Here is a 13,647-nt window from a genome sequence, read left to right as displayed (position 1 = left end):
AATGAGCTGGTCGGTCTGTCAGGCAGCATACATGCAGTAAACATGGTCAGGAAGCAAAGACCTCTGCAGGAACCTGCATGACGCAAACGTTACTGCCAACTGGAACATTTCCAGATGGCCTGACTCCTTCATTCTAGGGGTAGAAAGATGATTAGACTCAAGTCTGCAGGTCTTTTCTCCTTGACAGGGAAGAGCTCCCAGGTCATCAGTCACATCCAGTGTCTTTATAGTCAAAACACTAGAGAGGAAATAGATTATATGATACAAAAAGACTGTAGAGGCAGCAGGGATGCTGCCTTCCTCGGTTTTCACTCTGTTCTGTGTCTGATATTGAACCCTCAGCCTGGAAGGTTTGACAAATGATCTAATTATGGAAGTAATAAATCCAGATCTAACCTTCCCCAGATCTCTGCCACTGTTGGACAGCTTTGGCCAGAACATGGTGAATGGGTCAAGGGTTAGCCCTGGTATGGTCTCTCTGGGCAAAGGACTGTGGGTAAAGGGCAGGGCGATGGGTTGTCTTGAAGTCTCATTCCTGAATGTTTTATTTGTCTACTTGAACACTAATTTGGCTGGATGACTTAAATCCCCATGAAATGATAGCGATGCTTGCAGGCCTTCCTGATCTGAACAGTGGCCTGTTTTGTTATTGGACTTCCCTGCTTGTCACTAACTGTTTATGATGAGCACCATGTTGTAGTACTAGGCCGTCTGACGCTCCAGGGTGGAGCTCAGTGATCCACTCAGGAGTTGTGCCTCCAGTGGGGCCCACAGTAAGGGATTGACTCAACTTCCTCCAACAGGAAAGCTTTTCCCTAATTCCAGGGGCCATCCTCCAGCCAACTGTCATGGTTTCCCTGGAAACCAAAGACCTGGGAGCCCGAGTTGGACTCGTCCATCACCCAGGCAGAGGGAGGCAGCGGCAGAGGGAGGTGGTGCCACCCCATCGTCAGTGGCATTGAGTCGGACCCGTTCTCAGCATGTTGGACTCCAGCAAAGCTGCCTGCTGTGAACAGGCCTGAAAGCAACTTTATGGAAGGACTTTCTTAGTGCAGCAGAGCCATCTACTGGAGGAAGTGGTACTGTGGTTTATCTGGGTAGGACGACCACTGGAGATGAGCTCAGAAGGCTGTAGTCAGACAAAGGATGGGTGTCTTCAGAGAATACTTTTATGCTGCGCATTAGATGCTACCTGGACTAGACTGTCATTGAAGATAGAAACAGGTTCAGCTGAGTCAGAGCAGGCCTCCATCTTGGACCAGCCTGGAAGACATCAGCAGGAACCTTGGAGTTGAATGCCTTTTCCAGGGGAGGAAGCTGGAATCAAACCAACAGCTCTGCCATTGTCAGACGACCCATGATATCAGCTAGACTAGGATAGAGAAATAAAGTGGAGCTCCCATCAAATTCACCCCAAAGATCAGGAAATGTTCCCAGAGGATCTAAGACGTCCTCTGAAAGCTCAATCTAGTGATGTTTAACAGGACGGGGGGGGGGGGTATAACCTGTCCATAATAACGTGTTTTAGAGAGTTCAGCTTTTCACCTTTGCTATGTTTGTACTTCTGTCTCTTTCTGACAGCGGTTATGGCTGTGCAGACCATTTCTATGAGTCCGACACGTTGCTCCACAGCTTTGAGGTCCTGAAGACTCTTCTGGAATCCCCCACCACCCAGGACATCATCTGTGATGTAGGAATGTGAGTGCCAGCGTGAGACGGAGCCGTCCCAGAATCAGCTCAGCTCCTTTATACTCACTGCACACATCATTTAGATGTTCTGATCTAATTATTTCAGCCCAAAGTGAAATTCTTTGCAGTTAAATCCCCAAAGGAAGGCCATAGCGTTAATTTGAATGTGTACTAAAGGACCGTCAGACAGCAGGTTACAGAAATGCAGAAAGGAACATCGAGCTGACTGACTGCTGAGCTCCGCTGCTCAGAAAAACTAAAGCACCATTAAAGAAAAAGTCCGGTCAGCAAGGAACAATCAATGGATCATTATTTATACCTAAAACTATGTTTGTGCTGATCTTATGAATTTAGCATTAATAAAAAAAAACGAGAACAATAATTTTCGTTGCGATCACTCAGGCTGGGAGCGGCCATTTTTGCCGCGGACGCGGTCTACCTGGACTGGATCCTTCCAAGGATGCGGTCTACCTGGACTGGATCCTTCCAAGGATGTGGTCTACCTGGACTGGATCCTTCCAAGGATGCGGTCTACCTGGACTGGATCCTTCCAAGGATGTGGTCTACCTGGACTGGATCCTTCCAAGGATGTGGTCTACCTGGACTGGATCCTTCCAAGGATGCGGTCTACCTGGACTGGATCCTTCCAAGGATGTGGTCTACCTGGACTGGATCCTTCCAAGGACGCGGTCTACCTGGACTGGATCCTTCCAAGGACGCGGTCTACCTGGACTGGATCCTTCCAAGGACGTGGCCTACCTGGACTGGATCCTTCCAAGGATGCGGTCTACCTGGACTGGATCCTTCCAAGGACGCGGTCTACCTGGACTGGATCCTTCCAAGGACGCGGTCTACCTGGACTGGATCCTCCAAGGACGTGGTCTACCTGGACTGGATCCTTCCAAGGACGTGGTCTACCTGGACTGGATCCTTCCAAGGACGCGGTCTACCTGGACTGGATCCTTCCAAGGACGCGGTCTACCTGGACTGGATCCTTCCAAGGATGCGGTCTACCTGGACTGGATCCTTCCAAGGATGCGGTCTACCTGGACTGGATCCTTCCAAGGACGCGGTCTACCTGGACTGGATCCTTCCAAGGACGCGGTCTACCTGGACTGGATCCTTCCAAGGATGTGGTCTACCTGGACTGGATCCTTCCAAGGACGCGGTCTACCTGGACTGGATCCTTCCAAGGACGTGGTCTACCTGGACTGGATCCTTCCAAGGACGCGGTCTACCTGGACTGGATCCTCCCAAGGACGTGGTCTACCTGGACTGGATCCTTCCAAGGATGTGGTCTACCTGGACTGGATCCTTCCAAGGATGCGGTCTACCTGGACTGGATCCTTCCAAGGATGTGGTCTACCTGGACTGGATCCTTCCAAGGATGCGGTCTACCTGGACTGGATCCTTCCAAGGATGTGGTCTACCTGGACTGGATCCTTCCAAGGACGCGGTCTACCTGGACTGGATCCTTCCAAGGACGCGGTCTACCTGGACTGGATCCTTCCAAGGACGCGGTCTACCTGGACTGGATCCTTCCAAGGAAGCGGTCTACCTGGACTGGATCCTTCCAAGGACGTGGCCTACCTGGACTGGATCCTTCCAAGGACGCGGTCTACCTGGACTGGATCCTTCCAAGGACGTGGTCTACCTGGACTGGATCCTTCCAAGGATGCGGTCTACCTGGACTGGATCCTTCCAAGGACGTGGTCTACCTGGACTGGATCCTTCCAAGGACGCGGTCTACCTGGACTGGATCCTTCCAAGGACGCGGTCTACCTGGACTGGATCCTTCCAAGGACGCGGTCTACCTGGACTGGATCCTTCCAAGGACGCGGTCTACCTGGACTGGATCCTCCCAAGGACGTGGTCTACCTGGACTGGATCCTTCCAAGGATGCGGTCTACCTGGACTGGATCCTTCCAAGGACGTGGTCTACCTGGACTGGATCCTCCCAAGGAAGAGGTCTACCTGGACTGGATCCTTCCAAGGACGTGGTCTACCTGGACTGGATCCTTCCAAGGAAGCGGTCTACCTGGACTGGATCCTTCCAAGGACGTGGTCTACCTGGACTGGATCCTTCCAAGGACGCGGTCTACCTGGACTGGATCCTTCCAAGGACGTGGTCTACCTGGACTGGATCCTTCCAAGGACGCGGTCTACCTGGACTGGATCCTTCCAAGGACGCGGTCTACCTGGACTGGATCCTTCCAAGGACGCGGTCTACCTGGACTGGATCCTTCCAAGGACGCGGTCTACCTGGACTGGATCCTTCCAAGGACGTGGTCTACCTGGACTGGATCCTTCCAAGGATGCGGTCTACCTGGACTGGATCCTTCCAAGGACGTGGTCTACCTGGACTGGATCCTTCCAAGGATGCGGTCTACCTGGACTGGATCCTTCCAAGGACGCGGTCTACCTGGACTGGATCCTTCCAAGGACGCGGTCTACCTGGACTGGATCCTTCCAAGGACGCGGTCTACCTGGACTGGATCCTTCCAAGGACGCGGTCTACCTGGACTGGATCCTTCCAAGGATGCGGTCTACCTGGACTGGATCCTTCCAAGGACGCGGTCTACCTGGACTGGATCCTTCCAAGGATGAGGTCTACCTGGACTGGATCCTTCCAAGGACGTGGTCTACCTGGACTGGATCCTTCCAAGGACGCGGTCTACCTGGACTGGATCCTTCCAAGGACGTGGCCTACCTGGACTGGATCCTTCCAAGGACGCGGTCTACCTGGACTGGATCCTTCCAAGGACGTGGTCTACCTGGACTGGATCCTTCCAAGGATGCGGTCTACCTGGACTGGATCCTTCCAAGGATGTGGCCTACCTGGACTGGATCCTTCCAAGGACGCGGTCTACCTGGACTGGATCCTCCCAAGGACGTGGTCTACCTGGACTGGATCCTTCCAAGGATGCGGTCTACCTGGACTGGATCCTTCCAAGGACGCGGTCTACCTGGACTGGATCCTTCCAAGGATGTGGTCTACCTGGACTGGATCCTTCCAAGGACGCGGTCTTCCAAGGACGTGGTCTACCTGGACTGGATCCTCCCAAGGACGCGGTCTACCTGGACTGGATCCTTCCAAGGTAGTGGTCTACCTGGACTGGATCCTTCCAAGGACGTGGTCTACCTGGACTGGATCCTTCCAAGGATGTGGTCTACCTGGACTGGATCCTTCCAAGGACGCGGTCTACCTGGACTGGATCCTTCCAAGGATGTGGTCTACCTGGACTGGATCCTTCCAAGGACGCGGTCTACCTGGACTGGATCCTTCCAAGGACGCGGTCTACCTGGACTGGATCCTTCCAAGGACGTGGTCTACCTGGACTGGATCCTTCCAAGGACGCGGTCTACCTGGACTGGATCCTTCCAAGGATGCGGTCTACCTGGACTGGATCCTTCCAAGGACGCGGTCTACCTGGACTGGATCCTTCCAAGGATGCGGTCTACCTGGACTGGATCCTTCCAAGGACGCGGTCTACCTGGACTGGATCCTTCCAAGGATGTGGTCTACCTGGACTGGATCCTTCCAAGGACGCGGTCTACCTGGACTGGATCCTTCCAAGGACGCGGTCTACCTGGACTGGATCCTTCCAAGGACGTGGTCTACCTGGACTGGATCCTTCCAAGGGAGCGGTCTACCTGGACTGGATCCTTCCAAGGATGCGGTCTACCTGGACTGGATCCTTCCAAGGACGCGGTCTACCTGGACTGGATCCTTCCAAGGACGCGGTCTACCTGGACTGGATCCTTCCAAGGACGCGGTCTACCTGGACTGGATCCTTCCAAGGACGCGGTCTACCTGGACTGGATCCTTCCAAGGACGCGGTCTACCTGGACTGGATCCTTCCAAGGACGCGGTCTACCTGGACTGGATCCTCCAAGGATGTGGTCTACCTAGACTGGATCCTTCCAAGGACGCGGTCTACCTGGACTGGATCCTTCCAAGGGAGCGGTCTACCTAGACTGGATCCTTCCAAGGACGCGGTCTACCTGGACTGGATCCTTCCAAGGACGCGGTCTACCTGGACTGGATCCTTCCAAGGACGTGGTCTACCTGGACTGGATCCTTCCAAGGACGCGGTCTACCTGGACTGGATCCTTCCAAGGACGCGGTCTTCCAAGGACGCGGTCTACCTGGACTGGATCCTTCCAAGGACGCGGTCTACCTGGACTGGATCCTTCCAAGGACACGGTCTACCTGGACTGGATCCTTCCAAGGGAGCGGTCTACCTAGACTGGATCCTTCCAAGGATGCGGTCTACCTGGACTGGATCCTTCCAAGGACGCGGTCTACCTGGACTGGATCCTTCCAAGGATGCGGTCTACCTGGACTGGATCCTTCCAAGGACGCGGTCTACCTGGACTGGATCCTCCAAGGACGTGGTCTACCTGGACTGGATCCTTCCAAGGACGCGGTCTACCTGGACTGGATCCTTCTAAGGGAGCGGTCTACCTGGACTGGATCCTTCCAAGGATGCGGTCTACCTGGACTGGATCCTTCCAAGGACGCGGTCTACCTGGACTGGATCCTTCCAAGGACGCGGTCTACCTGGACTGGATCCTCCAAGGATGTGGTCTACCTGGACTGGATCCTTCCAAGGACACGGTCTACCTGGACTGGATCCTTCCAAGGGAGCGGTCTACCTGGACTGGATCCTTCCAAGGACGCGGTCTACCTGGACTGGATCCTTCCAAGGACACGGTCTACCTGGACTGGATCCTTCCAAGGGAGCGGTCTACCTGGACTGGATCCTTCCAAGGATGCGGTCTACCTAGGCTGGATCCTTCCAAGGACGCGGTCTACCTGGACTGGATCCTTCCAAGGACGCGGTCTACCTGGACTGGATCCTTCCAAGGGAGTGGTCTACCTGGACTGGATCCTTCCAAGGACGCGGTCTACCTGGACTGGATCCTTCCAAGGACGCGGTCTACCTGGACTGGATCCTTCCAAGGACGCGGTCTTCCAAGGACGCGGTCTACCTGGACTGGATCCTTCCAAGGACGCGGTCTACCTGGACTGGATCCTTCCAAGGACACGGTCTACCTGGACTGGATCCTTCTAAGGGAGCGGTCTACCTGGACTGGATCCTTCCAAGGATGCGGTCTACCTGGACTGGATCCTTCCAAGGACGCGGTCTACCTGGACTGGATCCTTCCAAGGATGCGGTCTACCTGGACTGGATCCTCCAAGGACGCGGTCTTCCAAGGACGCGGTCTACCTGGACTGGATCCTTCCAAGGACACGGTCTACCTAGACTGGATCCTTCCAAGGACACGGTCTACCTAGACTGGATCCTTCTAAGGGAGCGGTCTACCTAGACTGGATCCTTCCAAGGATGCGGTCTACCTAGACTGGACCCTTCCAAGGACGCGGTCTACCTAGGCTGGATCCTTCCAAGGATGCGGTCTACCTAGGCTGGATCCTCCAAGGACGCGGTCTACCTAGACTGGATCCTTCCAAGGACACGGTCTACCTAGACTGGATCCTTCTAAGGGAGCGGTCTACCTAGACTGGATCCTTCCAAGGACGCGGTCTACCTAGACTGGATCCTTCCAAGGACGCGGTCTACCCAGACTGGATCCTTCTAAGGGAGCGGTCTACCTAGACTGGATCCTTCCAAGGATGCGGTCTACCTAGGCTGGATCCTTCCAAGGACGCGGTCTACCTAGGCTGGATCCTTCCAAGGACGCGGTCTACCTAGGCTGGATCCTTCCAAGTACGCGGTCTACCTAGGCTGGATCCTTCCAAGGACGCGGTCTACCTAGACTGGATCCTTCCAAGGACGCGGTCTACCTAGACTGGATTCTTCCAAGGACGCGGTCTACCTAGACTGGATCCTTCCAAGGACGCGGTCTACCTAGACTGGATCCTTCCAAGGACGCGGTCTACCTAGACTGGATCCTTCCAAGGACGCGGTCTACCTAGGCTGGATCCTTCCAAGGACGCGGTCTACCTAGGCTGGATCCTTCCAAGGACGCGGTCTACCTAGGCTGGATCCTTCCAAGGACGCGGTCTACCTAGGCTGGATCCTTCCAAGGACGCGGTCTACCTAGACTGGATCCTTCCAAGGACCCGGTCTACCTAGGCTGGATCCTTCCAAGGACACGGTCTACCTAGACTGGATCCTTCCAAGGACGCGGTCTACCTAGACTGGATCCTTCGAAGTCCTTAAAAATAAGGAGACCGGAAGAGTTTTGGCTGTGAATTCTAACAGGTCTACCCTTCGGAGGATTTTACTGCCGTATGCTCTGTTGCTTAGCAACCGTGAACGTTGACACACAAAGCAGGAAAAGAAGGAAAACCGAAGTTTTCAAAACTGTTTGTTTATTTATTTATTTTTTATTATAAAGTGAACAAAGACTGATGAGAATCCAGAGTGAAATAAAGGTTCCAACCACCGGGAGCAGGAACAAATCAAATCAAATGTAATGATAGAAACCTTAGTCAGTTAAATAACCTGCTGCTGTCATTCTGCACATCTCTGCTGTTGCTGCTATTTTCAAATTATTGTAAAAATGTCCATAGCTGAATATTGGTTATTTATTCTCCAGGTGCAGTTTTATATTGTTAAAACACTTTACAGTATTTTATTGTTTATATTTTAACTCCCCTATTATGTTATTCTTATATATTTTTCTAAGGTCCACATTTGTGTGACCGCACTGGAAAACGTCTCAAAGTCAAACTTTTCTATTTGATGCTTTAATGAGGTGCTGTGCTCGAGCGAGCAGGCAGATAGGGAGAAACTTGAATTAATGCCGTTTAATCTGTGCTGGTTATAAGAACTCTGGTTTAATGGTTGAAATAAGTGTGCTGAGAAAAGCTTCAAGAGATTTTTCTGTCTTCTTTTCTTTTTATCATGTTTTCCTTCTCTTTCTGCTTTAAGGTTATTTTATAGAGAACTGCTCACATTTAACTGTGTGTGGTCACATGGTTGAGAACCCATTGTTACGAGCTGATTCATATACGAATGGTTCATCACTCTGGTCCGATCCACCCTCCTTTGGTAATAATTTAAATAACCAGAGATAAATAGTTATTGATTGATAATCAATAGCTCTGCTGATAACTTAGCCTGGGTCACTAGATTGGTGGAATAGCTGGATTTTAACAACCGGTCCAGGAACCATCCAGAGGTAAAAGCCATAAAACCTGGTAAGTGTGCAAATTAGAGCTACAATTATTCAACTAAGAACGCTAAATTGATTTCTCCTCAGATTTTGAATAAGTTAAATAAATAACTATAACTCCAGTTCTAGTTAAATTATGTATTCATTATATGCAGGATATCATTTTGCACAGCACTGACTGGACAGACTGGATACTTTCCTTCTTTTTCTGTTTCACTCTCTTCTTCTTCTGTAGTCAGTGTGTGGCATAAAACCCAAACATCTTTTACAAAGGTGAAGGAGCATGCAGAGGTTTAAGGCCCTGTAGTTTTGTTCAGATGATGATGTTTTTGCTTCTCTCAGGCCCATCATGCATCACAACGTGCGCTACAACTGCCGTGTGATCTTTCTGAACAGGTATGTCCGTCCCAGCGCGGCTGCAGGAACTACGCAGCACAATGAGCTTTCTGTTGCCCAGAAGAAACTAAGTCCGTCCTTCTCTCTTCCTGTAGAAAGATCCTGCTGATCAGACCCAAGATGCTGATGGCCAACCACGGCAACTACAGAGAGATGCGGTGGTTCTCACCTTGGAGTCGGCTCAGGTGGCTCTATGCTCCTCCGTTTATCTACAGTGAAATGCAGAAATGTCTCCATTTAGGTCAGCGTTTCTCCCTGAAGGTTGGTGTAGCTGCATCCTGGTGGTTGTCTGTTTATCTGGGCTGTGTGGGAACAGTGCAGTGAGTGGAGCCCGACCCCCCCAACCCCCCCAAATAGGCTAAATCTGGTCTCTCCATCATATACTTGATTAATAGTTGTTAGAAACTGGGCTGTTTGGTCAGTCTGATGTTCTTCCAATCGTGCTCAATAGTAGACGTTACAGAACCAGTCTGCAATGTCGTCTCAGCGATCTGAAAGGTACGGTTTTTCACCTTTCAGCCATATTTAGACATCGTTTGGACATGAATCATGTCGTCTTTCGACTGGTTTTTGCTTGGTGGGAAGTGACTATGTTTCTATTCAGTTTATTTCTATAGCTCCAATTCACATCATGTCATCTCAGATCACTTTCCAGTTCACCAGATCATCCAGTCAGATTGATTCAAAGTTTTCTATCTAAGGAAAACTAGCTGATTGCATCGACTCATTGACTCTTCAGCAATCCCTCACACTAAGCATGCTTGTAGCGACTGTGGAGAGGAAAAACTCCCTTTGAGCAGGAAGAAACCTCCAGCAGAACCAGGCTCAGTGTGAGCGGCCATCTGCTGAGGCCGACTGGGGTTCAAGGAGACAGAAGCAGACATAGAAAAAGAAGCATAGATACAAAAGGCAACTGTCAACCAGCTCCACAGGCGGCCCCGTCCAGGAAACACAGCCAGGCAGACGAGCTCCGAGCCAGCTCCCATGTCAGAGGATGAAGAGAGCACATCCAGTTAGTCACAGTCAGAGAAACAGGACTACATTGGAAAACAGGCCAAGCTCCAACATCTAGAAACAAAGGTGTTGATGGCAGCAGCACAGCTGATATTTCTCTCTAGGATGGAGTCACAGCCAAACAGGAACAGACCAGATGAAGCTACTATGAGAAAAAGCAGAGAGAGCAGAACGTTTGAGATTGAACTAACAGATTCTGCAGAGTGGGAGAATAGAGATAGAATGAAGCAGAATGATGAAAAAGGGGTCCATATGTCCTCCAGCAGTCTAAGCCCATAGCAGCATAACTTTAGAGATATCATTGGATTTTATCATTTTTTTCTAACCATGGAGGAGCTCCTTTAGCTGGACTATTAGACCACTCTTCTTTTGCAGACTTTTCCAGCTCTATCGTCTTTTGAGCGCCTCCTTCTTCTGCCATCTCTTGCTGCTGTTGTCTCCAGTGCTCCCCAGAGCTTTTCTCTGGGTGATGAATGTTTGGAGTCATTGTGGTTCTGGGACACTCTAGGAACAATCGAGGCAGAAAAACTTCCTTGGAGCATCTTTGATCCTCCACCAGATTTGACTCTATTTTGAATAAATGCTGGAATGACTTTCTTTACCCAGAAACAAACCTTGTGGCAAACAGGAGACTGGCTCTGTAGTATCTGAGTGTTAGCCAATGCTACCCTCCAGGGTAGGGCCCTCTCAGTCAGACACAGATGAGCTGTGAGAGGCTCTGGATCCACCTATCCTACCCTGCAGCCCCTCATTATTTACACTCCGTGTCGTCCAGGGAGGTCATCAGTGGAGCAACGTAGAGTTAGGTGTAAAATGATGTCCCTCTGCCTTCTGTGGTCCTCTAAAGAAGTGAACAGATGTTTCCTGGAACATTGCACCAAACCTCTGGGAGAGACGCTGACTTTAGTATGCTTACCCGCTGTTATTTAGTGCTGTTCAGTGATGATTTGAGTCCAACCACCATGTTTATACCATGCTCTGTGATCCCTACAGGCATGTGGAGGAGTACTTTCTGCCCAGGATGATCCAGGAGGTAACGGGCCAGGTAAACAGCCGTGGTGAACCCAGCAGCTGAACATCTGTGGGCAGATGTCCTGACCGGGTCTGTCTATCTCAGGACACCGTCCCGTTTGGAGACTGCGTGCTGTCAACCAAGGACACCTGCATTGGTACGGAGATCTGTGCGGAGCTCTGGAACCCGAACAGGTAAAGGTCCCACAGGTCTCCTGTGGTGATGCTGCAGAAGATGTCTGAGCCTGGCATGCAAGATCAGCATTAGTTCTCTGACCTCTAAGTACGTTAAAAAAGGCAGGACTCAGCGCTGATGAGGGGCTCTTCTTTCTCCCTCAGCCCTCACATTCAGATGGGGCTGGATGGTGTTGAGATCTTCACAAACTCCTCGGCTAGCCACCATGAGCTGCGTAAAGCCCACCAAAGAGTCGACCTCATCAAGTCGGCCACCACCAAGGTACCCTGCACTGCTCCTGCACATTTAGGGCCTGATCTTCTCAGGGTTTGGAAAAGATAGCAAAGCTGATCCACTAACCAGGTTCAAACCAAATTGTGAGTCTAAAATCGGTTTAATAGCGCTGCTAACGTTTTTTAGCTTCATGAATTTTCATATGATGATGAAAAAACCAGAGCGGAGGATCTCCACATGTTAATACTTTAGTTTCTGTCTATATTTGGTGCGTTTGGAAGTGTGTGTTTGTGCGTTTGGACCCTACATTGTCCCTCATTTGAGGGACAAAGGAGGGTTAACATGTTAACACGGTTGGACTGTCTGACTTAATGACATCATAGTGATATGAGATTAAAGGTAGAGGGCTAAACTTGAACAACCGGCACCAAGCAGAGCCTGACCACTGCAGCATGCCAGTAAAGCATCGATCATCATGTAGCCTCTAAAGCACCCGGACAGTTCCAGGTGTCCTTCAACCTTTAGATTCCTCCTCAGTCCAACACACCTGAATCTAATGGAGGAATTACAGGTGCTGGTCATAAAATTAGAATATCATGAAAAAGTAGATTGATTTCAGTAATTCCATTTAAAAAGTGAAACTTGTATATTATATTCATACATTACATACAAACTCATATATTTCAGATGTTTATTTTGTTTAATTTTGATGATTACAAATGACAACAAATGAAAATCTCAAATTCATCATATCAGAAAATTAGAATATTACTGAAGACCAATAAAAACAAAGGATTTATAGAAATGTTGGCCAACTGAAAAGTATGAACATGAAAAGTATGAGCATGTACAGCACTCAGTATTTAGTTGGGCCTCCTTTGGCCTGTATTACTGCAGCAATGCGGCGTGGCATGGAGTCGATCAGTCTGTGGCACTGCTCAGGTGTTATGATAGCCCAGGTTGCTCTAATAGTGGCTTTTAGCTCTTCTGAATTGTTGGGTCTGGTGTATTGCATCTTCTTCTTCACAATACCCCATAGCTTTTCTATGGGGTTAAGGTCAGGAGAGTTTGCTGGCCAATTAAGAACAGGGATACCATGGTCCTTCAACCAGGTACTGGTAGCTTTGGCACTGTGTGCAGGTGCCAAGTCCTGTTGGAAAATGAAATCTGCATCTCCAAAAAGTTGGTCAGCTGCAGGAAGCATGAAGTGCTCTAAAAGTTCCTGGTATGTGGCTGCGTTGACCCTGGACCTCAGAAAACACAATGGACCAACACCAGCAGATGACATGGCACCCCAAACCATCACTGACTGTGGAAACTTTACACTGGACTTCAAGCAACGTGGATGAAGTGCCTCTCTTCTTTTCCTCCAGACTCTGGGACCTTGATTTCCAAAGGAAATGCAAAATTTACTTTCATCAGAGAACATGACTTTGGACCACTCACCAGCAGTCCAGTCCTGTTTCTCTTTAGCCCAGGCAAGACGCTTCTGACGCTGTCTGTGGTTCAAGAGTGGCTTGACACAAGGAATGCGACAGCAGAAACCCATGTCTTTCATACGTCTGTGTGTGGTGGTTCTTGAAGCACTCACTCCAGCTGCAGTCCACTCTTTGTGAATCTCCCCCACATTTTTGAAGGGGTTTTGTTTCACAATCCTCTCCAGGGTGCGGTTATCTCTCTTGCTTGTACACTTTTTTCGACCACATCTTTTCCTTCCCTTCGCCTCTCTATTAATGTGCTTGGACACTGAGCTCTGTGAACAGCCAGCCTCTTTAGCGATGACCTTTTGTGTCTTGCCCTCCTTGTGCAAGGTGTCGATGGTCGTCTTTTGGACAACTGTCAAGTCAGCAGTCTTCCCCATGATTGTGTAGCCTATAGAACTAGACTGAAAGACCATTTAAAGGCTTTTGCAGGTGGTTTGAGTTAATTAGCTGATTAGAGTGTGGCACCAGGGGCCATCAATTTTGAACCTTTTCACAATA

At 50.1% G+C, this 13,647-nt stretch overlaps 1 protein-coding gene across 2 annotated transcripts in view; it reads left to right on the top strand.

Annotated features, from left to right (window-relative positions):
- Window positions 1–13,647, top strand: part of nadsyn1 (NAD synthetase 1) — a 49,977-nt gene that overhangs the window by 18,120 nt on the left and 18,210 nt on the right. For both annotated transcript variants that reach the window (XM_038269221.1, XM_038269220.1), the window contains 6 exons: window positions 1,582–1,698; window positions 9,178–9,231; window positions 9,327–9,416; window positions 11,239–11,290; window positions 11,363–11,451; window positions 11,596–11,713. In XM_038269221.1, the coding sequence (XP_038125149.1) occupies window positions 1,582–1,698; window positions 9,178–9,231; window positions 9,327–9,416; window positions 11,239–11,290; window positions 11,363–11,451; window positions 11,596–11,713 (520 nt within the window). The remainder of the gene's footprint in view (window positions 1–1,581; window positions 1,699–9,177; window positions 9,232–9,326; window positions 9,417–11,238; window positions 11,291–11,362; window positions 11,452–11,595; window positions 11,714–13,647) is intronic.

Source organism: Cyprinodon tularosa, unplaced genomic scaffold (genome assembly GCF_016077235.1).
Source record: "Cyprinodon tularosa strain WSP-4 unplaced genomic scaffold, ASM1607723v1 ctg724, whole genome shotgun sequence".
In the NCBI taxonomy this organism is placed as follows: Eukaryota; Metazoa; Chordata; class Actinopteri; order Cyprinodontiformes; family Cyprinodontidae; genus Cyprinodon; species Cyprinodon tularosa.
The sequence above is the reverse complement of the archived record's forward strand: the minus strand, read 5'-3'. Positions and strand labels throughout refer to the sequence as shown.